The 26,961-nt window shown below is 44.6% G+C and overlaps 1 protein-coding gene across 21 annotated transcripts in view; it reads right to left on the reverse strand.

Moving 5' to 3' along the window:
• The window catches only part of ZDHHC11 (zDHHC palmitoyltransferase 11), a 141,764-nt gene that overhangs the window by 70,644 nt on the left and 44,159 nt on the right, over positions 1–26,961 (reverse strand). For 12 of the 21 annotated variants that reach the window (XM_078004562.1, XM_078004563.1, XM_078004554.1 and 9 more), the window contains 4 exons: positions 26,027–26,061; positions 14,043–14,130; positions 10,812–10,846; positions 1,872–1,959 (listed from right to left, as the gene is read on the reverse strand). In XM_078004562.1, the coding sequence (XP_077860688.1) occupies positions 1,872–1,959; positions 10,812–10,846; positions 14,043–14,130; positions 26,027–26,061 (246 nt within the window). The remainder of the gene's footprint in view (positions 1–1,871; positions 1,960–10,811; positions 10,847–14,042; positions 14,131–26,026; positions 26,062–26,961) is intronic. The other 9 variants (XM_078004568.1, XM_078004569.1, XM_078004558.1 and 6 more) reach the window with 2 other exon arrangements.

The following is a 26,961-nucleotide window of genomic DNA, read 5'->3' on the forward strand; positions in this document are numbered from 1 at the left end:
AATATGAGGTCTGTGATGGATTCTGCATTGCTTTCTATGTGGAACTGAGCTGTGAGTGTTTGGCATCTGGTTATCAAGCTGCTGCAGCACATTCATTAGAAATGCTTCCATTTCTCCCCATTGCCTTGTCTTGGCACCTTCCATTTAAGCCAAACAGCAGAAATGTTAAGAAGGGCTTGTTTCCGGAGTTTCCAGTTTGTTCCATTCATCTACTCCGGCTGTCTTCTTGGGACAATGCTGTCTGCAGCCGCAGGCCCACTCCGAGGGGAGGCGATGGACTGCAGGTCTGTGGAGCGCAGCACAGGGCTGTGCCACGGACGTGGGTGCCAGTGAAGTCACGCTCATTTTCAGACGGAATTCTCCTCCCCGATGTGAACAATGAACCAACGGAGTGTCTTCCATAGGATTGTCTGTAGCCCACAGAGATGCGGGCTTGGGATTCAACCTCATGCTGAGCGGATCTTCTCTGCTTCAGACCAGGCGTCACGTGGCTTCACGCGAGAGTGACTGTAAATCATCATCTACAGTGAGACGCTGCGGAGACGCCGAGGGACTCACAATTGCACCCGGGCAGCAGGCGTCCACGTGGACGATCGCAGGCAGAGAAAATCCCGTGAGCCCGTGTGACACATGGAGTGAGGGAACTTTGGTGGCTGAGTCTGGGTGGGGGAGGGCTGGGGCCTCGATCGGTTTCCACTGAGTGTATCTCCAAATCTTCGCTGGAAGTGCAGGCAAAGCACAGGGCTTGGACGCCAGTGTCGCTGTTCCTCCAGGCTGGGCTGATCCCTTTTCACTTCCAAGTCTCAAGAGCCTGTTCCCTGAAGTCTGGGGAAGTGTGGTGAGGAGGCCCCGCCCCACAGAGAAGGGGAAGTCACCTGTAACCTCCAGAAGTTGGCCGCCTCACAAAGCCTGCTCAAAAGAATTTCCCCACAGCCTAGCACAGTGGCTCATGCTTGTAATCTCACTGCCATGGGAGGCTGAGGCCAGAGGCTTCCTTGACACCAGAAGTTCCAAACCAACGTGGGGAACAGAGTGAGACCCCCTCTCTTAATAAGGCTGGGTGTGGTGGCACACTCCTGTACTTTCAGCTACTCGGGAGGCTGAGGTAGAAAGAACACTTCAGCCCGGGAGGTGGAGGCTGCAGTGAGCCCTGATCCCACCACTGCAATCCATCCTGGGTGACGGAGTAAGATCCCATCTCTAAAAAATAAATAATGACCCAGCAGAAACCACTGGAATCCAGCCCCAGAGCAGGAACAGAAATACGTGGCCCTAAAGCCAGCAGCCGTGCTGGTCTTTTCCTGTGAAGCACAGACACGGAGTCCATGTAACACACACACACCATTCACACATATACACGTGACCACACGCCACACACAAAACCACACCCACGTAACCACACACCCCCACATACCTGCACATGTGTCCACACACACATTTCTATTCCCATCTGTCTCCTATACACGGTCCTTCCTCAGCATTTTATTTTAAAAACATAGTACATGGATTCTGCCATGGCTAACAATTTCCCTCTGTTCTTTATCATAGCACTGTCCCTCGCTGTGTCTTCTGGGCACTTCAGAGACTGCCCTGGGCATCTGCCCATCACCGCAGCCTGACGGTGGCGCTCCAGTGTGGGGGCTCCCGCTTTGGTACCCGTCTGTGTCTCTCACCCACAGCTGGGAAACGTTCCTGCCTCTCACTCCATCTCTCTTCTGCGCTCCCCCCCCATCATTCCCATGGGAGCAGCACCCTTGGACACAGAGTGCTTCCATCTGAATACCGCCTTAACCTCAGCTTGGGGGACCTCAGACCACACATTCTCCACACGGCCCTGTCCTGGCGTTCCAGTGCTGGTGACTGCAACTTACCTGTGCCGTCGAACCCCCTTCCGGGTGAACAGTACTGCAGAACGGAGAGGGGCGCCTGTAAATCTGCAGGGAGTCCCTGGCATTGACTCTGGTGGGGCAAGCAAAAGGAGAGAAACACATCTCAGCTTTGTTGGGGGCTCAGGGCAGCACTGGAGGCCACAGAGTGTCCTGTAAGCACCACTGCTGTGAGGCCCACGTGTCTCAGAACCTGGAGACTAGCAGCTCCCGGGAGGTTGTGTGAGTGCTCCCGGGTTACTGCACAGTGGGAAACAGAAGGAGTTTTTGGTGTAAAGGACCAGGACTCCTTCCCACTTGGATTCTGTAAAGCAGTGCCTCCCGCAGTGTGACAGCCCCGCCCTAGACCAGAGCCTTGGACAGGTTGTGTCCTCAGTCAGTGTAGTTGGGCTACACTCAGCTACAAGGTGACTGTAATTTTATAAAACACCACGTCACACATGTCACAGGGGCTTCAGGTGGGTCAGGTGACTTTCATTTTTGCCTAGGAATCTTTGCCATTCCCTAAATTTCTACAATGTATATACATTGATATGGCAATCATTACACAATTTTAGTTTTTCCTTTTGCTTTGGCTTTAGAGTGAACATTTGCAAGTCTAGTTATAGTTATGTTCCTATTAATTTTGATAAAAATGCATCATAGAGAAAGCATTTTTATATTTTACTTAAAAGACCACAGTTACACGGTAGTTCAAAGTGAAATCCAAGTGCTTCGGATCTACACAGTAGTTTTGCCAATCACCCTTCTGAGAAAAGCAATTTCATAGAAGACTTAATGGGTCGTTTGAAAGGGAATGAACTTTTCCCAGTAAGCCGTACACCTCGACTGCTGAACTAAGCAAAAGTCTCCATGCATTCTCTGCAGGTGTGATAACTACCAACAGGGCCTTGTCCAGATCCAGGGAAGCTCTCCATCCCCTGGCTGTGGAGTAAGGGACGGTGACTTTTCCAGGGACACAGGCCCTGTCTCTTCTGCCCAGGAAGGTTTGGGCCGAGCCCCTGCTGGTGTCTGTGAGGGCTGGGGCTGGTGCACACCTGGGGAAGGGGGGCTGCGTGCCACTTCCTGGCCATGGTGGAGAGTCTGGCTTCTGGGACCTTTGCTGCTTCTCTGTGGGGGCTGTGATGTGGGCCCCTCCCTATGGAGAGTGTGTAACTAAAGTAACTGCAACTTGAATTCCATGTGTCTAGGAACTGGACAAAGTCATTTGAAAGCTTGTAGGGAAAAAATAAATGTGTAAGAATTGTTGAAAGTAAATGAAAAATGAAAATATCTCTAGAGGGTTATTTGCCTGTGTTTAGGTAAACACGGTGAACCATAAAAGGGGTCTTTCAATTTGAGGGGGAAAGGTGCAATATTTAACACACAAGGTGAAAACCAATAGTTACTTTGTGGGATAAAATAACCTTATCTCTTATCTCCCTGATTACAATGATAAATCCCAACTGGACTGAAAAATCAAAATGTAAAGGAAACAAATCAAAATATGAATAATATCTTCACCCTCCTCCAGCCCCTTTGATCTCTGCTGCTCCCCCCGGGGCAGTAGGAGAAGGAAGAGGACCAGGAGTCTCCTGCCCGCACTCTCCATGATGCCAGAGACAGCAAGGTGGCCAGGTACCAACAGTGCAAGGCGACATTGGAGCGGCCTCAATTTCCACTGCGCCTCCTCCCAGAGCCTAAAAAGCTCCAAGCCTGTGGCGCCCAGCACTGAAACAAGGAGATGGTGGCTCAGCCAAGGCATTCAGGATGGAAACCAGTTAGTTTCAATATTCAGGACGGCATGTTTGCTGCTGAAGGGGTGTGAACTACCCTTCTGATCTCCACCACACAACACAACTGTTTTGGGAAGCAAGTGAAAGCGTGCAGGGCCGATGGCAGATGGGAGACAGTGCTGACGTGCAGCTCCCACCAGGACAGAGAGAACAGCATGTGGAGACTCACGCTGTGGACTTTTGCCCCAGGAACCACCACAGGACCGTACCAGAAAAATAACAACAAATCACAGAGCCTTGAAAGAAGCCGCAGGCTGCTGCGATTCCACAGGACAGGTGACAGTTTTGCTGCCCTCTCGAAAGTGCTACCTCCCGGCTGGAGGCCAACCAGCTCGGGACATAACAGCAACTCATGACAGAACAACCCTGCTCCTTGGAAGGAGAAAACGAGAGCTAATTCCACCTCCTGCAGCATCCTGGATAACCAGAGGTCCTGAGTCTGTCCACGTGATAACTTCACTGCTAGAATAACCAGCCTCTGAGAAAGTCAGCACAGTAAACCCGTCGACAGCCGAGGACCCCCACAGAGTCCACTTCAGTCCCCTTTCGCCTCCACCGCGGCAGGTGCTGCCATCCACAGCTGGGAGACCTGAGGACGGATCACATTACAGGCCTCTGTGCAGATATTCCCCAGCACCAGCCTGGTAGCCCTGCTGGGTGGAGAGACCCAGAAGAACAATAGCAATCACTGCTGTCTGGTTTGCAGGAAGCTCCATCTCTAGGGGAAGGGGAGTGCACAAATCAGGGACCACCCCATAGGACTAAAGAATCTGACCAGTGGCCTTGAGTTCCAGATTTTCCCGCTGAAATAATCTATACTAATGAGAAGGAATCAGACAAGTGGAACCTAAACAGGGTTCTAGTCCACCCTCAAAAGACTACACTGGCTCCCCAGCAATAGATCCAAACCAAGAAGAACATAGGAATTGCTGGAAAGAATTCAGAAGGTTGATTTTTAAACTACTCAAGGAGAAACCAAAGAAAGGTGATAACCAACCTCAGAATTTAAAAAATCAATACAGGATATAGATGAAAAATGCTCCAGGGAAATAGAGATCCTAAAGAAAATACAGTCACAACTTCTGGAATGAAAGATGCACTAAGAGAAATACAAAATGCACTGGAAACTTTCAATAGCAGGATCTAACAAGTAGAAGAAAGAACTTCAGAACTCAAAAACAAGGCTTTTTAAATAACCCAGAGAGACAAAGAGGAAAAAAACAATTTTAAAAAAGAACAAAGCCTCCAAGAACTTAGGGATTATGTTAAGCAGCCAAACCTAAAAACAGTGTTCCTGACAAAGCACACAAATCTACACGTTTGGAAAACTTATTTGAGGAAGTAATCAAGGAAACCTTCCCTGGCCTTGCTAGACTTCTAGACAGCCAAAGACAAGAAGCTCAAAGAATGCCTGGGAAATTCATTGCAAAAAGATCATCACTGCGGCACATAGTCATCAGGTTATCTAAAGTCAAGACAAATGAAAGAATCATAAGAGCTGTGATGCAAAATATCAGGTAACCTCTAAAGGAAAACCTCTCATACTAGCAGCAGATTTCTCAGCAAAAATTCTACACACTAGAAGGGATTGGGGTCCTATCTCTAGCCTCTTCAAACAAAATAATTAACAGTTAATAATTTTGTATTCAGCAAAACTATGTTTCCTAAATGAAGTAGAGATAATGTCTGTTTCAGAAAAATACATGCTGAGAGAACTAGCCACTACCAAGTCAGTCCTACAAGAAACGCTAAAAGGAGTTCCAAATCTTAAAATAAAACCTCAAAATACACTAAAATAGAACCTCCTTAAAGCATAAATCTCACAGGACTGAGAAAACAGAAACACAAAGAAAAAAACCAAGGTATTCAGGCAACAACTAGCACGATCAATAAAACAGTACCTCACATCCAAATGCTAACATTGAATGTAAATGGCCTAAAACCATCATCTAAAAAATACACAGTGGAAGAATGGAGAAAAATCCACCAACCAAGTATCTGCTGTCTTCAAGGGATGCACCTAATGTATAAGGACTGAAATAAACTTAAGGTGAAGGGGTGGATAAGAGATGTGAAACAAATGGAAACTAACAGCAGGCAGGAGGAACTATTCTGATACCAGACTCAACAGACTTTAAAGCCACACAGTTAAGAAAGACAAAGAGCAATATTATACAATGATAAAAGAATCACTCCAAAAGGAAAATATCACAATCCTAAATATACATGCACTTAACGAGGGACCTCCCAAATTTATAAAACAATTACTACTAGACATAAGAAATGGGACAGATAAAAACACAACTACAGTGATGGACTCAATGCTCCACTGACAGCAGTAGACAGGTCGTCAAGACAGAAAGTCAACAAAGAAACAATGAACTTAAATTATATCCTAGAACAAAAGGACTTGATATTTACAGAACATTCTACCCAACAACTGCAGAATGTACATTCTTTTCATCAGTACATGGAACATTCTCCAAGACACATCATACGATAGGCCACAAAACAAGTCTCAATGAATTTAAGAAAATCAAAATTACATCAAGTATCTTTTCAGACCACAGGGGAATAAAATTGGTAATTAACTCCTAAAGGAACCCACGAAATTACACAAATATGTAGAAATTAAATAATTGCTTCTGAATGATCTTTGGGTCGACAATGAACTCAAGAGGGAAATTTAAAAATTCTTCAAACTGAATGATAACCGTGACACAACTTCTCAAAACTTCTAGGACACAGCAAAAGCGATGCTAAAAGGAATGTTCAAAGCATTAAAAGGCCACATCAAAAAGACGGATAGAGCACAAACAATCGAAGGTCACACCTGAAGTAACCAGAGAAACAAGAACAAATCAAACTCAAACCCAGCAGAAGAAAAGTAATAACAAATATCAGAGCTGAACTAAATGAAATTCAAACAAACAAACAAAAATACTACAAAAGATAAATTAACAAGCTGGTTTTCTGAAAAGACAAACAAAATTCATAGAACGTTAGCAAGATTAACCAAGAAAAGAGAAAAAAAGATCCAAATAAGCTCAATTAGAATGAAATAAGAGATAGTACAACTGATATAACAGGAATACAAAGGATCATTTAAGGCCAATAAGAATACCGTTATGCACACAAACTAGAAAATCTAGAGGAGATGGATAACTTCCTGGAAATATACAACCCACCTAGATCAAATCAGGAAGAAACAGAAACTCTAAACAGATTAATAACAAGTAGCAAGATTGAAACAGCAATAAAAAGATTACCAACTAAAATATCCAGGATGTATTCACAGCTGAAGTCTATCAGGCATCCAAAGAAAGACTGGTACCAATCTCATGGAAATTATTACAAAAGATGAAGAGGGAATCCTCCATAAATCATTCTAGGAAGCCAGTTTCACCTTAATACCCAAACCAGGAAAGGACACAGCAAAAAGAGAAAACTACAGATCAATATCCCTCATGAATATAGATGCAAAATTCCTCAACAAAATATTAGCTAACTGAATCAAACAGCATATCAAAAAGATAAAACACCATGGTCAAGTAGGTTTCATACCAGGTATGCAGGAATGATTTAATATATGCAAGTCAATAAATGGGACACTTCACATAAGCAGAAATAAAAACAAAAAATCAGAGATCATCATAATAGATGCGGAAAAAGCATTTGACAAAATCTGCCATCCCTTTATAAAGAGGAAACTCACCAAAATCAGCACAGAAGGGACATACCTCAAGGTTATAAAAGCCCTCTATGACAAACCCACAGCCAACATTATACTGAATGGGGAAAAGTTGAAAACATTGCCCCTCAGAACTGGAATAAGACAAGGATGCCCACTTTCACCACTTCCCTTTGACACAGTACTGGAAGGCCTAGCCAGAGCAATCAGACAAGAGAAAGAAAAAGCATCCAAATTGGTAAACAGGAAGTAAAACTGTCCTGTTCAATGATGATATGGTCGTATACCCAGAAAACTCTATAAAGACCCATCCAAAAAGCTCCTAAATCTGATAAATGAATTCAGTAAAGTTTCAGGATACAAAATCAATGAACACAAATCAGTAACATTGCTATGTGCCAACAATGACTAAGCTGAGAATCAAATGAAGAAGTTAACCCCTTTTGCAACAGCTGGAAAAATAAAAAAATAAATAAATAAATAAAACTTAGGAATGTACCCAACCCAAAAAGAGAAAGATCTCGACAAGGAAACTACAAAAACCTGCCGAAAGTGAATACAGACAATGCAAATAAATGGAAACACATCCCAGGCTCGTGGATGGGTAGAATTACTATTGTGAAAATGACCCTACTGCCAAAGTGATCTATAAATTCAACGTAATTCCCTTCAAAATAAAATCATCATTCTCCACAGAATTAGAAAAAACAATCCTAAAATTCATATGGAACCAAAAAAGACCCCAGATAGCCAAGGAAGATTACATCAAAAAGAACAAATCTGGAGGCATCACATTACCTGAAGTCAAACTATACTACAAAACTAGAGTTACCAAAACAGCAGGGTACTAATACAGAAATAGGCATGTAGATCAATAGAACAGAATAGACAACACGAAAATAAAGCCAAATACTTACTGCCAATTGATCTTCAACAAACAAACAAAAATCATCAAGTGGGGAAAGGACACCCTATTCGATCCATTGGCGCTGGGATAATTCACAAGCCACATGTGGAAGAATGAAGCTGGATCCCCACCTTGCACTTCTGACAAACATGAACTGAGGATGGATCAAATACTTAAATCTGAGACCTGCCTGAAAGCAAACAAAAATCTACAAGATATCATCAGAAAAACTTTTCTAGGCATTGACTTAGGCAAATAGCTCATGACTAAGAATTCAAAAGCGAATGCAACAAGAACAAAGATAAATAGATGCACTTTATCTTAATTTATTTTTACTTTATCCTAAATACCTTCTGCGCAGTCAAACAAGTAATAAGCAGACTAAATAGAACTCATAGAAAGGAAGAAAATATTCACAATCTATACATCCGACAAAGGACTAATATCCAGAATCTAAAATAAACTCAAATCCACAAGAAAAAAAATCTAATCATCCAGTTGGGTGCGGTGGCTCATGCCTGTAATCCCAGTCCTTTCGGAGGCTGGGGTGGGCGGATCACTTGAAGTCAAGAGTTCAAGACCAGCCTGGCCAACATGGCAAAACCTTGCCTCTGCTAACAATACAAAAATTAGCTGGGCGTGCTGGTGGGTGCCTGTAATCCTAGCTACTTGTGAGCCAGAGTCAGGAGAATAGCTTCAACTCGGGAGGCGGAGGCTTCAGTGAGCCAAGAACATGCCACGGCACTCCAGCCTGGGTGACAGACAAAAACAAAACAAAACAAAACAAAACAACCAACCCACCCCATCAAAAAGTAGGCAGAGTTCATGAAGAGACAATCCTCAAAAGAAGATATACAAATGGCCAACAAGCATATGAAAAAATGCTGAACATCACGAATTAACAGGAAAATGCAAATAAAATCCACAATGTCATACCACCTTACTCCTGGAAGAATGGCCATAATTTAAAAAATAAAGAAATAACAGACGTTGGCTTCGATGTGGTGAAGACAGAACACTTTTACACCGCTGGTGGGAACGTCAACTAGTACAACTACTATAAAACACAGTATGGAGATTCTGTAAAGAACTAAAGGTAGAACTATCATTTGATCCAATAATCCCACTACTGGCTACCTACCCAGAAGAAAAGAACTTATCTTACGAAAAAGATACTTGCACCCACATGTTTATAGCAGCATAGTTTGCAATTGCAAAAATATGAAAGCAGCTTAAAACAAATCAATGGATAAAGAAAATGTGACATATTCTTGTGATCTGTACATATGTACATACCACGGAATACTACTCAGCCAAAAAGAGGAATGAAATATCGGCACTCACACAACCTGGGTGGAGTTGCGGACCATTATTCTAAGAGAACTAACCCAAGAATGAAAAACCAAACATTGTACTATCTCACTTATAAGTGGGAGCTAAGTTATGATGATGCAAAGACAAAAGAATGATGTAATGGGCTTTTGGGACGCAGAGGGAATGGTGGGAGGAGGGTGACGGATAAAAGACTGCACATTGGATACAGTATACACTGCTCGGGTGGTGGGTACACCAAAATCTCAGAAATCAACATGAAAATCTCCGTGCAACCAAACACCTAGTTCCTCAAAACTTCATTGAAATATAGTAAAAAAGAAAAAGAAAAAAAGAAAGAAAAGAAATATAACTAGGCTGGGCGCAGTGGCTCACGTCTGTAATCCCAGCACTTTGGGAGGCCGAGGCGGGTGGATCACGAGGTCAGGAGATGGAGACCATCCTGACTAACATGGCGAAACCCCATCTCTACTAAAAATACAAAAAAAAAAAAAATTAGCTGGGTGTGGTGGCGGCTGCTGGGTAGCTGGTAGTGCCACCTACTGGGGAGGCTGAGGCAGGAGAATGGTGTGAACACGGGAGGTGGAGCTTGCAGGGATCCGAGACCGCGCCACTGCACTCCAGCCTGCGCGACAGAGTGAGACTCCATCTCAAAAAATAAAAAATATATGTAACTATATAAGCAAAGAATATTGGAGAATATTTATACAACCTTAGAGTAATGAGGGCTTTTTAAAGCAAGAGAAAAAGAAATGTTAACAAATTTGGCTCCAGAAAAGTTCGCAACCTCTACACTGTGAAAGATCCCATAGGGTTTCTAATACACAAAGAGCTGTTGCGTTTGATAATCCAAATCATAAATTCACACAAGAAAAACTGTAAAATGGTCAAAACATGAAAAAATGCTGTCTTACAGGTAGTAAAGAAATGCATATGGAAATATTACATTTTATTTGAATAAAACTAAAGTTAGTATCTCAGGATGAAAGAGTGACACAGTTGAAGGAAGGGTGAACTGCGCCATCCTTTTGGGAAAGTCATCATAAAGAGTCTGTGAAGATTGAAAATGTGTGTGACCTTTGACTCTTAGCCTCTAAAATAAAATGACCTACATGGCACAACACTGGCTCAAAGAGGCTTTTGGAAACCCTGGTTGTGAGGCCAACCACACGACTCTGGTACAGATAGGTAAAACATTCCCATTAAGCTTATGAACTTACCCAAGTGAAGATAGACTCGGTTCATCATCGGCTTCCTGTGGGGAAGTGAAGCACAATTCACAGGATGAACAAAGACCTTGTTGACGTTGAGCTTAAATTCAAGTTCATTACTAGTCATTTCAGAGTAATGGTACTTCAAGGATGCCTGGATCATGGAATAGGATCTCAGTGGTGGCACAGCACCCTTCCTCCCAATCCTTGTATTATGGGCTGAACTATATCCTCCTCCAAATTCACAGGTTGACATACTGACACCCAGTGACCTAGAATCTGACTGTATGAGGAGACAGAGTCTTGAAAGAGGTAACTGACGTTAGATGAGGCTATTAGGGTGAGCCCTATCCAGAGTGACTGGTGTCCTTTTAAGAAGGGGAGATTATGACAGACACACAAATAGAGGAAGACTGTGGGAGGACACAGAGAACAGGTGGCCAACTACAAGGCAAGGAGAGAGGCCTTGAGAGAAACCAACCCTGCAGACACTGTGCTCTGGGACTTCCAGCTTCCAGATATGTGAGAAAATACATTTCTTGTTCCAACACCCCATGTGTGGTTCCTTCTTGCGGAATCTATAGCAAAGCAAAACACCTGCTACGTGTGCACACATGCTGTTTCCATGCTCTTGGGTAAGAACCTGGGAGTGGGAGTGCTGGGTCACATGATAATATATGCTCCGCATCTGAAGCTTTGCCAGAGTGCCTGCCGATGTGGCATCATCTTTCATCCCCACGAGGAATGGATGAGACTTCCAATTCTCCGATGTCTTCACCAACACTTGGTAGTCATCACCTTCTTTTTAATTATTATTTTTTTTAAGAGACAGGGTCTTGCTATGTTGCCCAGACTCATCTCTATCTCCAGGCCTGAAGGCATCCTCCTGCCTCATGGGCTACCCAAAGCTCTGGGATTTCAGGTGTGAACCACCGTGCCTGGGTGGTATCGTTACTCGTTTTTGTAGCCATTCTAATAGGGGTGCAGCGCTATCTTTTGTGGTTCCCTGTTGTCAAATGATGTTGAGCACTATTTTGTGTGCTTTATTTCTCGCGGATATGGTTGCCTTGGTGAAGAGTATGCTCAACTCATTTGCTCATTTAAAAACTGAGCTGTTTTCTTATTGTTGAGTTTTCACGATTCTTTAAATATTCCCGATCCAAGTATACGACTTGCAAACATTTTATTTCAGTCTGTGGCTTATATTTTCATTCTCTTAATGGTGACAATTGAAAGAATAATTTTAAATGTTTAAAATCAAATGTATCTTTTTTTTGAAAATTTGTTTTTGGCGTAAATAGAAGTTTGCCTAAAACATCACAAAGACATTCTATGATTTTTGTAGTAATGTTATTCCCTCTTAATATGAGGTCTGTGATGGATTCTGCATTGCTTTCTATGTGGAACTGAGCTGTGAGTGTTTGGCATCTGGTTATCAAGCTGCTGCAGCACATTCATTAGAAATGCTTCCATTTCTCCCCATTGCCTTGTCTTGGCACCTTCCATTTAAGCCAAACAGCAGAAATGTTAAGAAGGGCTTGTTTCCGGAGTTTCCAGTTTGTTCCATTCATCTACTCCGGCTGTCTTCTTGGGACAATGCTGTCTGCAGCCGCAGGCCCACTCCGAGGGGAGGCGATGGACTGCAGGTCTGTGGAGCGCAGCACAGGGCTGTGCCACGGACGTGGGTGCCAGTGAAGTCACTCAGACGGAATTCTCCTCCCCGATGTGAACAATGAACCAAGGGAGTCATTTTTATAGGATTGTCCTGTAGCCCACAGAGATGCGGGCTTGGGATTCAACCTCATGCTGAGCGGATCTTCTCTGCTTCAGACCAGGCGTCACGTGGCTTCACGCGAGAGTGACTGTAAATCATCATCTACAGCGAGACGCTGTGGAGAGACCGAGGGACTCACGATTGCACCTGGGCAGCAGGTGTCCACGCGGACGATCGCAGACAGAGAAAATCCTGTGAGCCCGTGTGCCACATGGAGTGAGGGAACTTTGGTGGCTGAGTCTGGGTGGGGGAGGGCTGGGGGCTCGATCGGTTTCCACTGAGTGTGTCTCCAAATCTTCTCTGGAAGTGCAGGCAAAGCACAGGGCTTGGACGCCAGCGTCGCTGTTCCTCCAGGCTGGGCTGATCCCTTTTCACTTCCAAGTCTCAAGAGGCTGTTCCCTGAAGTCTGGGGAAGTGTGGTGAGGAGGCCCCGCCCCACAGAGAAGGGGAAGTCACCTGTAACCTCCAGAAGTTGGCCGCCTCACAAAGCCTGCTCAAAAGAATTTCCCCACAGCCTAGCACAGTGGCTCATGCTTGTAATCTCACTGCCATGGGAGGCTGAGGCCAGAGGCTTGCTTGAGACCAGAAGTTCCAAACCAACGTGGGGAACAGAGTGAGACCCCATCTCTTAAGAAATAAAAAATAAATTGGCTGGGTGTGGTGGCACACTCCTGTACTTTCAGCTACTCGGGAGGCTGAGGTAGAAAGAACACTTCAGCCCGGGAGGAGGAGGCTGCAGTGAGCCCTGATCCCACCACTGCAATCCATCCTGGGTGACAGAGTGAGATCCCATCTCTAAAAATAAATAGTGACGCAGATAAAACCACTGGAATCCAGCCCCAGAGCAGGAACAGAAATACGTGGCCCTAAAGCCAGCACTGTGCTGGTCTTTTCCTGTGAAGGACAGACACAGAGTCCATGTAACACACACACACCATTCACACACATATACATGTGACCACACACCACACACAAAACCACACCCACACAAACACACACCCCGACATACCTGCACATGTGTCCACACACACATCTCTATCCCCATCTGTCTCCTATACACAGTCCTTCCTCAGCATTTTATTTTAAAAACATAGTACGTGGCTTCTACCATGGCTAACAATTTCCCTCCATCCTTTATGACAGCACTATCCCTCGCTGTGTCTTCTGGGCACTTCAGAGACTGCCCTGGGCATCTGCCCATCACCGCAGCCTGACGGTGGCGCTCCAGTGCTGGGGGCTCCCGCTTTGGTACCCGTCTGTGTCTCTCACCCACAGCTGGGAAACGTTCCTGCCTCTTACTCCATCTCTCTTCTGCGCTCCCCCCATCATTCCCATGGGAGCAGCACCCTTGGACACAGAGTGCTTCCATTCTGAATACTGCCTTAACCTCAGCTGGGGGGACCTCAGACCACACATTCTCCACACGGCCCTGTCCTCGGGGGACAGCACTCGTGACTGCAACTTACCCGTGCCGTCCAACCCCCTTCCGGGTGAACAGTACTGGAGAACGGACTGGGGCGCCTGTAAATCTGCAGGGAGTCCCTGGCATTGACTCTGGTGGGGCAAGCAAAAGGAGAGAAACACATCTCAGCTTTGTGGGAGGCTCAGGGCAGCACTGGAGGCCACAGAGTGTCCTGTAAGCACCACTGCTGGGGCCCACGTGTCTCAGAACCTGGAGACTAGCAGCTCCCGGGAAGTTGTGTGAGTGCTCCCGGGTTACTGCACATTGGGAAGCAGAAGGAGTTTCTGGTGTAAAGGACCAGGACTCCTTCCCACTTGGATTCTGTAAAGCAGTGCCTCCCGCAGTGTGCGAGCTCCGCCCTAGACCAGAGCCTTGGACAGGTTGTGTCCTCAGTCAGTGTAGTTGGGCTACACTCAGCTACAAGGTGACTGTAATTTTATAAAACACCACGTCACACATGTCACAGGGGCTTCAGGTGGGTCAGGTGACTTTCATTTTTACCTGGGAATCTTTGCTATTCCCTCATTTTCTACAATGTATATACGTTGATTTGGCAATCGTTACACAACTTTAGTTTTTCATTATGGTTTTAGAGAGAAAGTTTGCATTCTGCTTATAGTTATGTTTTTATTAATCTTGTCCAAAATGCATCATAGAGAAAGCATTTTTATATTTTACTCAAAAGACCACAGTTACGCGATAATTCAAAGTGAAATCCAAGTGCTTCGGATCTACACAGTAGTTTTGCCAATCACCCTTGTAAGAAAAGCAATTTCATAGAAGACTTAATGGATTGTTTGAAAGGGAATGAACTTTTCCCAGTAAGCCGTACACCTCGACTGCTGAACTAAGCAAAAGTCTACATGAATTCTCTGCAGGTGTGATAACTACCAACAGGGCCTTGTCCAGATCCAGGGAAGTCCTTCGTCCCCTGGCTGTGGAGTACGGGACGGTGACTTTTCCAGGGACACAGGCCCTGTCTCTTCTGCCCAGGAAGGTTTGGGCCGAGCCCCTGCTGGTGTCTGTGAGGGCTGGGGCTGGTGCACACCTGGCGAAGGGGGGCTGTGTGCCACTTCCTGGCCATGGTGGAGAGTCTGGCTTCTGGGACCTTTGCTGCTTCTCTGTGGGGGCTGTGATGTGGGCCCCTCCCTATGGAGAGTGTGTAACTAGTGTAACTGCAACCTGAATTCCATGTGTCTAGGAATCGGACAAAGTCTTTTGAAAGCTCATATGGAAAAACAAATGTGTAAGAATTGTTGAAAGTAAATGAAAAATGAAAATATCTCTCGAGGCTTATTTGCCTGCAGGATATTAAAATATAGTAGCTAAATAAGGTTCCATAATTCAAACAGATGGTGCAGCTCCAGGACACAGACCCATGAAACAGAGACGAGCATCCAGACACAGATTGGGCCTGTGTTTAGGGAATCACAGTGAACCATGAAAGGGGTCTTTCAATTTGAAGGGGAAAGGCGCAATATTTAATACACAAGGAGAAAACCAATAGTTGTGTGTCCAGAATTGGTGGGTTCTTGGTCTCACTGACTTCAAGAATGAAGCTGCGAACCTTTGCGGTGAGTGTTGCAGTTCTTAAAGATGGTGCATCCCGAATTTGTTCCTTCAGACGCTCAGATGTTTCTGGAGCTTCTTCCTTCTGGTGGGTTCATGTCAGGTCTCACTGTCAGGAGTGAAGCTGCAGACCTCTGCGGTGAGTGTTAAGAGCTCTTAAAGGCAGCGCATCTGGAGTTGCTCCTTCTTCCCGGTGGGTTCGTGGTCTCGTTGGCTTCAGAAGTGAAGCTGTAGACCTTCGCGGTGAGTGTTACAGCTCATAAAGGCAGCGCGGACCCAAAGAATGAACAGCAGCAAGATTTATTGCGAAGAGCGAAAGAACAAAGCTTCCATAATACAGAAGGTGACCCGAGCGGTTGCCACTAGCTAGCTTGGGTAGCCTGCTTTTATTCCCTTATCTGGCCCCACCCACATCAGCTGATTGGTCCATCTGACAGAGAGCTGATTGGTCTATTTTACAGAGCTCCGATAGGTCTGTTTTGACAGCCTGCTGACTGGTGCATTTACAATGCTTGAGCTAGACACAGACTCACAGAGTGCTAGTTAGCTAGATACAGAATTAGCTAGATACTGTGTACCAACTGGTGTATGTACAAACCTTGAGCTAGACACAGAGTGCTGATTGGTGTATGTACAAACCTTGAGCTAGACACAGAGTGCTGATTGGTGTATTTACAAACCCTGAGCTAGGCACAGATTGCTGATTGGTGCACATACAATCCTCAGGCTAGATATACAAGTTCTCCAAGTCCCGATCTGGTTCAGGAGCTCAGTTGGCTTCACCCCGTGAATCCTGCACGAGGGCTGCAGGCAGAGCTCCCAGCCAGTCCCCAGCCGCGTCTGCACTCCTCAGCCCTTGGGCTGCCCATGGGATTGGGCGCCACGGAGTAGGGGACCGCGCCAGGGGAGGCTCAGGCTGCGCTGGAGCCCACCGCAGGTGGGGGAGCTCAGACATGGCGGGCTGCAGGTCCTGAGCCCTGCCCCCGCACCGCCCCGGGGGAGGCAGCTAAACCTGGCGAGAATCTGAGTGCAGTGCCAGGTGGGCAGGCAATGCTGGGGGACCAGGCGCAACCTCCGCAGCTGCTAGCCCGGGTGCTAAGCCCCTCACTGCCTGGGCCGCTCTGTATGTGGCCCCTGCCAAGCCCGCGCGGAGGGAACTCACACGGGCCGCGAGCACAGCCCCAGTTCCGGCAGGCGCCTCTCCCTCCACACCTCCCCGCAAGCAGAGAGAGGAGGTTCCGGCCTCAGCCAGCCCAAAGAGGGGCTCCCACGGTGCAGTGGCGGGCTGAAGGGCTCCTCAAGCACCACCAGAGTGGACACCGAGGCCGAGGAGGCGCTGAGATTGAGGGCTGCTAGCACACTGTCACCTCGGTTACCTCGTTGGGATAAAATAACCTTATCTCTTATCTCCTTGAATACAATAAATTCCAACTGGCCTGAAAAATCAAAACGTAAAAGAAGTAAACAGAAATATGAATAATATATTCACCCTCTCCAGCCCCTCTGCTCTCTGCTGCTCCCCCCTGGGGCAGGAGGAGAAGGAAGAGGGCCAGGGATCCCCTGCCCGCACTCTCCATGATGCCAGAGACAGCAAGGTGGCTAGGCGGCCACAGTGCAAGGCGACACTGGAGCGACCTCACGGTGACCTCAATTTCCACTGTGCCTCCTCCCAGAGCCTAAGCAGCTCCAAGCCTGTGGCGCCCAGCACTGAAACAAGGAGATGGCGGCTCAGCCAAGGCGTTTAGGATGGTAACCAATAAGTTTCAATATTCAGGACTGCATCTTTGCTGCTGAAGGGGTGTGAACTACCCTTCTGATCTCCACCACACAACACAACTGTTTTGGGAAGCAAGTGAAAGCGTGCAGGGCCGATGGCAGATGGGAGACAGTGCTGACGTGCAGCTCCCACCAGGACAGAGAGAACAGCATATGGAGATTCACACTGCGGACTTTTGCCCCAGGAACCACCACAGGACCGTACCAGAAAAATAACAACAACAAATCACAGAGCCTTAAAAGAAGCCACAGGCTGCTGCGATTCCACAGGACAGGTGACAGTTTTGCTGCTCTCTCGAAAGTGCTACCTCCCGGCTGGAGGCCAACCAGCTCGGGACATGACAGCAACTCATGACAGAACAACCCTGCTCCTTGGAAGGAGAAAACGAGCTAATTCCACCTCCTGCAGCATCCTGGATAACCAGAGGTCCCGAGTCTGTCCACGTGACAACTTCACTGCTAGAATAACCAGCCTCTGAGAAAGTCACCACAGTAAACCTGTCGACAGCCGAGGGCCCCCACAGAGTCCACTTCACTCCCCTGTCACCTCCACCGGGGCAGGTGCTGGCATCCACAGCTGGGAGACCTGAGGACGGATCACATCACAGGCCTCTGTGCAGATATTCCCCAGCACCAGCCTGGTAGCCCTGCTCGGGGGAGAGACCCAGAAGAACAATAGCAATCACTGCTGTCTGGTTTCCAGAAGCTGCATCTCTAGGGGAAGGGACAGTGCACAAATCAAGGGACCAATCCATGCGGCAAAAGAATCTGATCAGCAAACCTTGAGTTCCAGATTTTCCCACTGAAATAATCTACACTAATGACAAGAAATCAGAAAATTAATTCTGGTAACAAGAAAACACAAGGTTCTAGACCTCCCTCAAAACACCACAGTAGCACTCCAGAAAGAGATCCAAACCAAGAAGAAAATCTCCAAATTGCTGGATAAAGAATTCAGAAGGTTGATTATTAAGCTATTCAAGGAGATACCAGAGAAAGGTGAAAACCAACTTAAAGAAATTTAAAAATCAGTACAGGTTATAGATGAAAAAAATACTCCAGAGAAATAGAGATCACAAAGAAAAAACAAACACAATGTCTGGAAATGAAAGGCACACTAAGACAAATACAAAATGTACTGGAAAGTTTCAGCAGTAGAATCGAACAACTAGACTTCAGAGCTCACAAACAGGGCTTTGTAATTAGTCCAATCATAGAAGGCGAAAAAAAGAATTTTAAGAAGAAAGCCTCCAAGAAAGTTGTGATTAGATTAAATGTCCAAACCTAAAAATAATTAGTGTTCCTGAGGAAGAAGAGAAATCTACAAGTTTGGAAAACTTATTTGACAGAATAATCAAGGAAACCTTCCCTGACCTTGCTAGAGTTCTAGACATCCAAAGACAAGAAGCTCAAAGAACACCCGGGAAATCACTGCAAAAAGATCATCACCCAGGCACATAGTCATCAGGTTATCTGAAGTCAAGACATATGAAACAAATGGAAGAGCTGTGAGGCAAAACATCAAATAACCTATAAAGGAAAACCTGTCATATTAGCAGCAGATTTCTCAGCAGAAACTCTACAGACTACAAGGTATTTGGGTCCTATCTCTAGCCTCTTAAAACAAAATAATTAACAGCCAATAATTTTATATTCAGCAAAACTGTTTCCTAAATGAAGTAGAGATAAAGTCATTCTCAGACAAACAAATGCTGAGAGAATTACCCACTACCAAGCCAGTACTACAAGAAATGCTAAAAGGAGTTCTAAATCTTAAAACTAAAATACACCAAAATAGAACCTCCTTAAAGCATAAATCTCACAGGGCCTATTAAACAATAGAACAAAGAAAAAAACCACAACTACCATGATGAATAAAACACTACCTCACATTTCAATACTAACATTGAATATAAATGGTCTAAATGCTCCACTTAAAAGATACAGAATAGCAGAATGGGGAAGAATGTACCCCAAGAATCTGCTGTTTTCAAGGAACTCACCTAATACATAACGACTCACATAAACTTGAGGTAAAGGGGTGGAATCAGATATTTCATGCAAATAGAAACCAAAAGCAAGCAGCAGTAACTATTCCTATGTCAGACAAAACTGACTTTAAAGCAACAACAGCTAAGGCAGACAAAGAGGGACATTATATCATCATAAAAGGATTACTTCAATAGGAAAATATCACAATCCTAAATATATATGCACCTAACATGTGATGTCCCAAATTTATAAAACAATTATTACTAGACATGAGAAATTAGATGACAATACAGTAATAGTAGGGGACTTAATACTCTATGGATAGCACTAGATAGCTCATCAACACAGAAAGTCAACAAAGAAACAACAGACTTAAACTATACCCTAGAACAAATGAACTTGACAGATATTTACAGAAAATTCTGCCCAACAAGTGCATACACTCTTTTCATCAGTACATGGAATGTTCTCCAATATAGATTGTATGACAGATCACAAAACAAGTCTCCATGAATCTAAGAAAATAAAAATTATCTCAAGTATTTTTCCAGACCACAGTGGAATAAAGTGGGAAATGACCTCCCAAACCCTCAAAACCACACAAATACATGGAAATTAAATAATTGCTCCTGAATGATCTTTGGGTCAATAATGAAATCAAGAGGGAAACTAAAAAATTCTTTCAATTGAACAATAATAGTGACACAACATATCCAAACCTCTAGGGCTGGGCGCCATGGTTCATGCCTGCGATACCAGCACTTTTTGGGAGTCCAGGTGGGTGGATCACCTGAGGATGACTTGGGAGTTTGACATCACCCTGGCCAACATGATGAAACCCCACCTCTACTACAAATACAAAAATTAGCTGGGTGTGGTGGTGCACACCTGTAATCCCAGCTACTCGGGAGGCTGAGGCAGGAGAACTGCTTGAACCTGTGAGGCAGAGGTGGCAGTGAGCCGAGATTGCACCATGGCTCTCCAGTCCGGGCAACAGAGCAAGACTCTCTCTCAAACAAACAAACAAAAACACAAACAAAAACACTTCTAGGACACAGCAAAAGCGATGGTAAGATGAACATTCATAGCATTAAATGCTTCCATCAAAAAGTTGGAAAGAGCACAAACAGACAATCTAAAGGTCACACCTGAAGTAAACAGAGAAACAAGAACAAAACCCAAACCCAGCAGAAGAAAAGAAATAACAAAGATCAAAGCAGAACTAAATGAAATTAAAACAAACTAACAATAAAAAAAAAAGCCCCAAAAGATAAATGAAACAAAACAAAATTGATAGACCATTAGAAAAACTCACCAAGGAAAGAAGAGAGAAGATCCACATAAGCTCAATTAGAAATGAAATGGGACATATTACAACTGATACCACAGAAATACAAAAGATCATTTAAGGCTACTATGAACACCTTTTTGCACACAAACCAGATCTAGTGCAGATGGATAAAATCCTGGAAATATACAACTGTCCTAGACTAGACCAGGAAGAAATAAAAATTCCTAGCAGATCAATAGCAAGTAGTGAGATTGAAACAGTAATTAAAAAATTGCGAACGAGGCCGGGCGCGGTGGCTCAAGCCTGTAATCCCAGCACTTTGGGAGGCCGAGACGGGCGGATCACAAGGTCAGGAGATCGAGACCAGCCTGGCTAATACGGTGAAACCCCGTCTCTACTAAAAAATACAAAAAAAACTAGCCGGGTGAGGTGGCGGGCGCCTGTAGTCCCAGCTACTCGGGAGGCTGAGGCAGGAGAATGGCGTAGACCCGGGAGGCGGAGCTTGCAGTGAGCTGAGATGCGGCCACTGCACTCCAGCCTGGGGACAGAGCGAGACTCCGTCTCAAAAAAAAAAAAAAAAAAAAAAAATTGCGAACAAAACAAATTCAGGGTGAATTCACAGCTGAATTCTATCAGACATTCAAAGAAGAACTGCTGCCAATCTTATGGAAACGATTCCAAAAGATAAAGAGGGATTCTTCCACAAATCATTTCATGAAGCCAGTAGCACCCTAATACCAAAAGTGTGAAAGGACATAACAAAAACAGAAAACTACAGACCAATATCCCCCATGAATATGGATGCAAAAATCCTCAACAAATTACTAGCTAGCCAAATCAAACAGCATAACAAAAAGATAATATACCCATGGTCAAGCAGGTCTCATACCAGGGATGCAGGAATGGTTTAACACATGCAAGTCAATAAATGTGACACTTCACATAAATAGAATTTTTAAAAATCCGAGATGATTTCAATAGATGCAGGAAAACGATCTGACAAAATCTAGAATGCTTTTATAATTAAAAGACTCAGCAAAATCAGCGCAGAAGGGGCATACCTGAAGGTAATAAAAGCCCTCTATGACAAACCTACAGCCAACATTATCCTGAATGAGGAAAAGCTGAAGGCACTACCCCTGAGAACTGGAACAAGACAAGGATGCCCACTTTCACCACTTCTATTCAACACAGTATTGGAAGTCCTAGCCAGAGCAATCAGAGAAGAGAAAGAAATAGGTCTGGAGTTTGAGACTGGCCTGGCCAACATGGTGAACCCTGCCTCTACCAAAAATACAAAAGTTGGCCGAGCGTGGTGGCGGGTGCCTGTAATCCCAGCTAATCGAGTGGCTGAGGCAGGAGAATCACTTGAACCCAGGAGGCGGAGGTTAGAGTGAGCCAATATCATGCCATTGCACTTCATCTTTCGCAACAAGAGTGAAACTCCATCTCAAAAAGAAAACATAGGTGGGAACTGAACAATGAGATCACTTGGACTCAGGAAGGGGAACATCACACACAGGGGCCTATCATGGGGAGGGGGGAGGGGGGAGGGATTGCATTGGGAGTTATACCTGATGTAAATGACGAGTTGATGGGTGCAGCACACCAACATGGCACAAGTATACATATGTAACAAACCTGCACGTTATGCACATGTACCCTACAACTTAAAGTATAATAATAATAAATAAATTTAAAAAAAAAAAAAAAAAAGAAAACAAACATTTTTTTTTTAAATGAGAAAGAAAGAGCATCCAAAGTGGTACACAGGAGGTCAAACTGTCACTGTTCTCTGACGATATGATCATATACCTAGAAAACCCTAAAGACTCATCCAAAAGCTCCTAGATCTCATAAATGAATTCAAATTTCAGGATACAAAATCAATTCACACAAATCAGTAACACTGCTATGTGCCAACAATGACCAAACTGAGAATCAAATGGAAAAGTCAATCCCTTTTGCCACAGCTGCAAAATCAAGAAAGAAAGAAAAATAAAACTTAGGTATACATCTAATGCAAGAGGTGAAAGATCTCTACGAAAAAAACTACAAAACACTGCTGAAAGAAATCATAGACAACACCAATAAATAGAAACACATCCCATGCTCATGGTTGGGTAGAATCAGTATTGTGAAAATGACTATAGTACCAAGAGCAATCTACAAATTCAATGCAATTCCCATCAAAATATCAACATCATTCTTCACAGAACTAAAAAAAGAAAAAAAAAAAAACCATAAAATTCTTATGGAATGAATAAAGACCACACATAGCCAAATAAGACTAATGAAAAAGAACAAATCTGGAGGCATCACATTACCCGATTCTGAACTATACTACAAGGCTACAGTTACCAAAAGAGCATGGTACTGATATAAAAATAGGAATGTAGACGAATTGGACGGAATAGAAAACCCAGAACTAAAGCCAAATACAGCCAACTGAGCTTCGACAGAGCAAACAAAAACATCAAGTGGGCAAAGGACACTCTATTCAACAAATGGTGCTGGGATCATTTGCAAGCCACATGCAGACGAATGAAGCTGGATCCTCAACTCTTTCCTAATACAAAAATCAACTCAAGATGGATCAAAGACTGAAATCTAAGACCTAAAACCATAAAAATATCGACAAGAGAACATCGCAAAAACTCTTCTAGACATTGGCTTAGGCAAAGAGTTCATGACCAAGAATCTAAAACCAAATGCAACAAAAACAAAGATGAATTGATGGGATTTCATTAAACTAAAAAACTTGTGCACAGCAAAAGAAATAATCAGCAGAGTAAGCAGACAGCTCACGGAATTGGAGAAAATGCTAACAATCGATATATCCGACAAAGGACTAATATACAGAATATAAAAAGGAACTGAAACAAATCCGGAAAAAAAAAAATCATCCAGTAGGGTGTGGTGGCCACTCTTGTAATCCTGGTCCTCTAGGAGGCTGAGATAGGTGGATCACTTGAGATTAATAGTACGAGGCCAGCCTGGCCAACATGGTGAAATCCAGTCTCTACTAAAAATACAAAATAGATGTGGTGGTGGGCGCCTGTTATCCCAGCTACTCAGGAGGCTGAGGCAGGAGAATCGCTTGAACTCAAGAGGCAGAGGCTTCAGTGTATCATGATCACACCACAGCACTTCAGCCTACACAACAGAGTGAGACTCTATTTAAAAAAAAAAAAAAAATTCCCATCAGAAAGTGGGCAAAGGACACAAATAGACAATTCTCGAAAGAAGATATACAAATGGGCCAGGCACGGTGGCTCAAGCCTGTAATCCCAGCACTTTGGGAGGCCGAGACAGGCGGATCACGAGGTCAGGAGATCGAGACCATCCTGGCTAACCTGGTGAAACCCCGTCTCTACTAAAAAATACAAAAACCAAGCCGGGTGAGGTGGCGGGCGCCTGTAGTCCCAGCTACTCGGGAGGCTGAGGCAGGAGAAAGGTGTGAACCCAGGAGGCGGAGCTTGAAGTGAGCCGAGATCTGGCCACTGCATCTGGCCTGGGCGATGCAGTGAGACTCCGTCTCAAAAAAAAAAAAAAAAAAAGAAGATATACAAATGGCCAACAAACATATGAAAAAATGCTCAACATCACTAATTATCAGGGAAATGCAAATAAAAACCTCAATGCAATACCATCTTACTCCTGCAAAAATGTTCATAATGTAAAAAATCAAAGAATAACAGATGTTGGCATGGATGTAGTGAAAAGGGGACACTTTGACACTGTTAGTGGGAGGGGAAACTAGTACAACCACTGTGGAAAATAGTATGGAGATTCCTTAAAGAACTGCTACTACTGTGCAACACGTTGGAGCAATGAGCGTGCGATGCAGTGAACAGCTGTAAAAACGAGTTGGGGTTAAATCTTCCCCATGTACATGCTGTTCCATACCCAGGGCAGCTGGGTTGGGAGGACGAGGCCAGCTGGGGGCAGTGATCTGTGAGGGGGAGACCCAGGAGCCTCGCGGTGACCTCAGTAGTCTGGGATCCCAGGTGCCTCTAGAGGAGCTCCGAGCCATGAGGTGTGGGTGTTCCTTCTTCCCAGCACGAGGAGCCTCCCTCACACACCCTCCCTGCATGCTGTCCCTGTCTTTGGGCTTATGTCCACTGGGCCCTCCCTAGTTTGGCCATCTGGCCCCCCTCAGCAGCATGACCTCCTGGAATGGTGGCAGAGACCCCAGAGGTCTTGGGCCAGGACAGCTGTACCTGCCGGGTGCCCAGAGTAGAGGATGGGGCCGTTCTGTGCAGGCTGAGGTGGGCGCTTCCCCTGTGGGGCCAGCTGAGAATCCCTGCAGTAATGGGGGAGTATAGCAGGTAGGGTCAGGACCAGGACGTGATGTGAGGGCAGGAAGGATGCTGTGCCACTGTGTGTGTGTGTGCGTGAGTGCATGTGTATGAGTGTGTGTATATGTTTGTGAGTGTGTCTGTGTAGGAATGTGTGTGTGTGAATGTGTGTGTATGTGTGTGGGGTGGGCGTGCACGCCTGGGATGGTTTCAGTCAATGACTTTTATCTTTCAATATCATTTCATTCTAAATTGTAGTATATCACTGCAGATGAAAAGTTCCTCACGTTAGAAGGTAGAAGTGCAATATCTAAACCCTGAAACCCTGGGAAATGTTGTCTAAAGTAGCTTTTAAAATACAAAGTTAATCTGTGTTCATTATATGCAGAGGAAAATGGAACAGGAAACAAAGGTTAATAATTTACTCACCATCATGTGTGACTAGATTTCCTGTTACTCTGTGTTCTGGGAGAAGTGTATTCTGACTTGAGGTTCTCTACGAAGGATTTGTATTTGTCATGGCTGTACACAGTTTCATTTCCTCATGGAAACAGGTTAGTGGTTAAAATGTGTGCTTAAAACTGGGTCATGACCTCTATAACGGTCGTCTTTCAGCTTTTGTAGTTTGGAGGGTGACACAGTTGGGCTGGATTTGTGCAGTGTTGGGTCAGAGCTATCATCAGTGGACATGTTTAGAGGTGAAATGACAAGATCTGTCTCTCAACAAAACACTATTAGAAACATGAAAAAAATATACAGACTCAGCCATTACATGTGTTTAAAGATAGACTTAGAAAATAACTATGCTTGGCCTTATTTTTGGTCATGAGTTCAAATGTTAGTTATGAAGGATTCTATAATTTTTTCAAGTAAGATAAGTGCAATAAGCTACATGAATGGCTATAAATGTTAAGTGAAACGTGTTCATTTTCTACTGTGTCATCAGTTTATTTGAAGACATTAAACAGATGACATATTTTCCTAAGTAATTTGAGATAAGACAAGTGTATAACTATGTTACCGATGGATAAAATAATCCGATTAAACTTACAAACTCACCCAAGTGAAGACAGACTCCGGACAACATCTGCTTCCTGTGGGGAAGTGAAGCAAAATGCATAGGATGAACAAAGACGTTGTTGAGGTTAAGCTTACTCTTAGAATTCATGTTCATTACTAGTCAGTTCTGAGTAATGGTACTTCAAGGATGCCTGGATCATGGAATAGGATCTCACTGGTGGGACAGCACCCTTCCTCCCAATCCTTGTATTATGGCTGGGGGGTGGGGGGAGGCTGAACGCTATCCTCCTCCAAATTCATAGGTTGACATCCTGACACCCACTGACCTAGAATGTGACTGTATGTGGAAATAGGGTCTTGAGAGAGGTAAGTGATGTTAGATGATGAGACTATTAGGGTGAGCCCTAATCCAGAGAGACTGGTGTCCTTTTATGAAGGGGAGATTATGACAGAGACAAAAACAGAGAAAAGACTGTGGGAGGATGCAGAGAACAGGTGGCCGTCTACAAGGCAAGGAGAGAGGCCTTGGGAGAAACCAACCCTGCAGACACTGTGCTCTGGGACTTCCAGCCTCCAGATATGTGAGAAAATACATTTCTTGTTCCAACACCCCATGTGTAGTTCCTCCCTGTGGAATCTCTAGCAAAGAAAAACACCTGCTACATGTGCACACATGTTGTTTTCCATGCTCCTGGGTAAGAACCTGGGAGTGGGAGTGCTGGGTCATATGATAAGTATACGCTCAGCATCTGAAGCTTTGCCATAGTGCTTGCCGACGTGGCATCATCTTTCATCCCCATGAGCAATGGACGAGACTTCCAGTTCTCCGATGTCTTCACCAACACTTGGTATTGATCATCTTTTTAAAACTATATTTTTTAGAGGCAGGGTCTTGCTATGTTGCCCAGACTGGTCTCAAACTCCTGGCCTCAAGGGATCCTCTTGACTCATGGGCCACCCAAAGCTCTGGGATT

This window comes from Macaca mulatta, chromosome 6, assembly GCF_049350105.2.
Source record: "Macaca mulatta isolate MMU2019108-1 chromosome 6, T2T-MMU8v2.0, whole genome shotgun sequence".
Classification (NCBI taxonomy): domain Eukaryota; kingdom Metazoa; phylum Chordata; class Mammalia; order Primates; family Cercopithecidae; genus Macaca; species Macaca mulatta.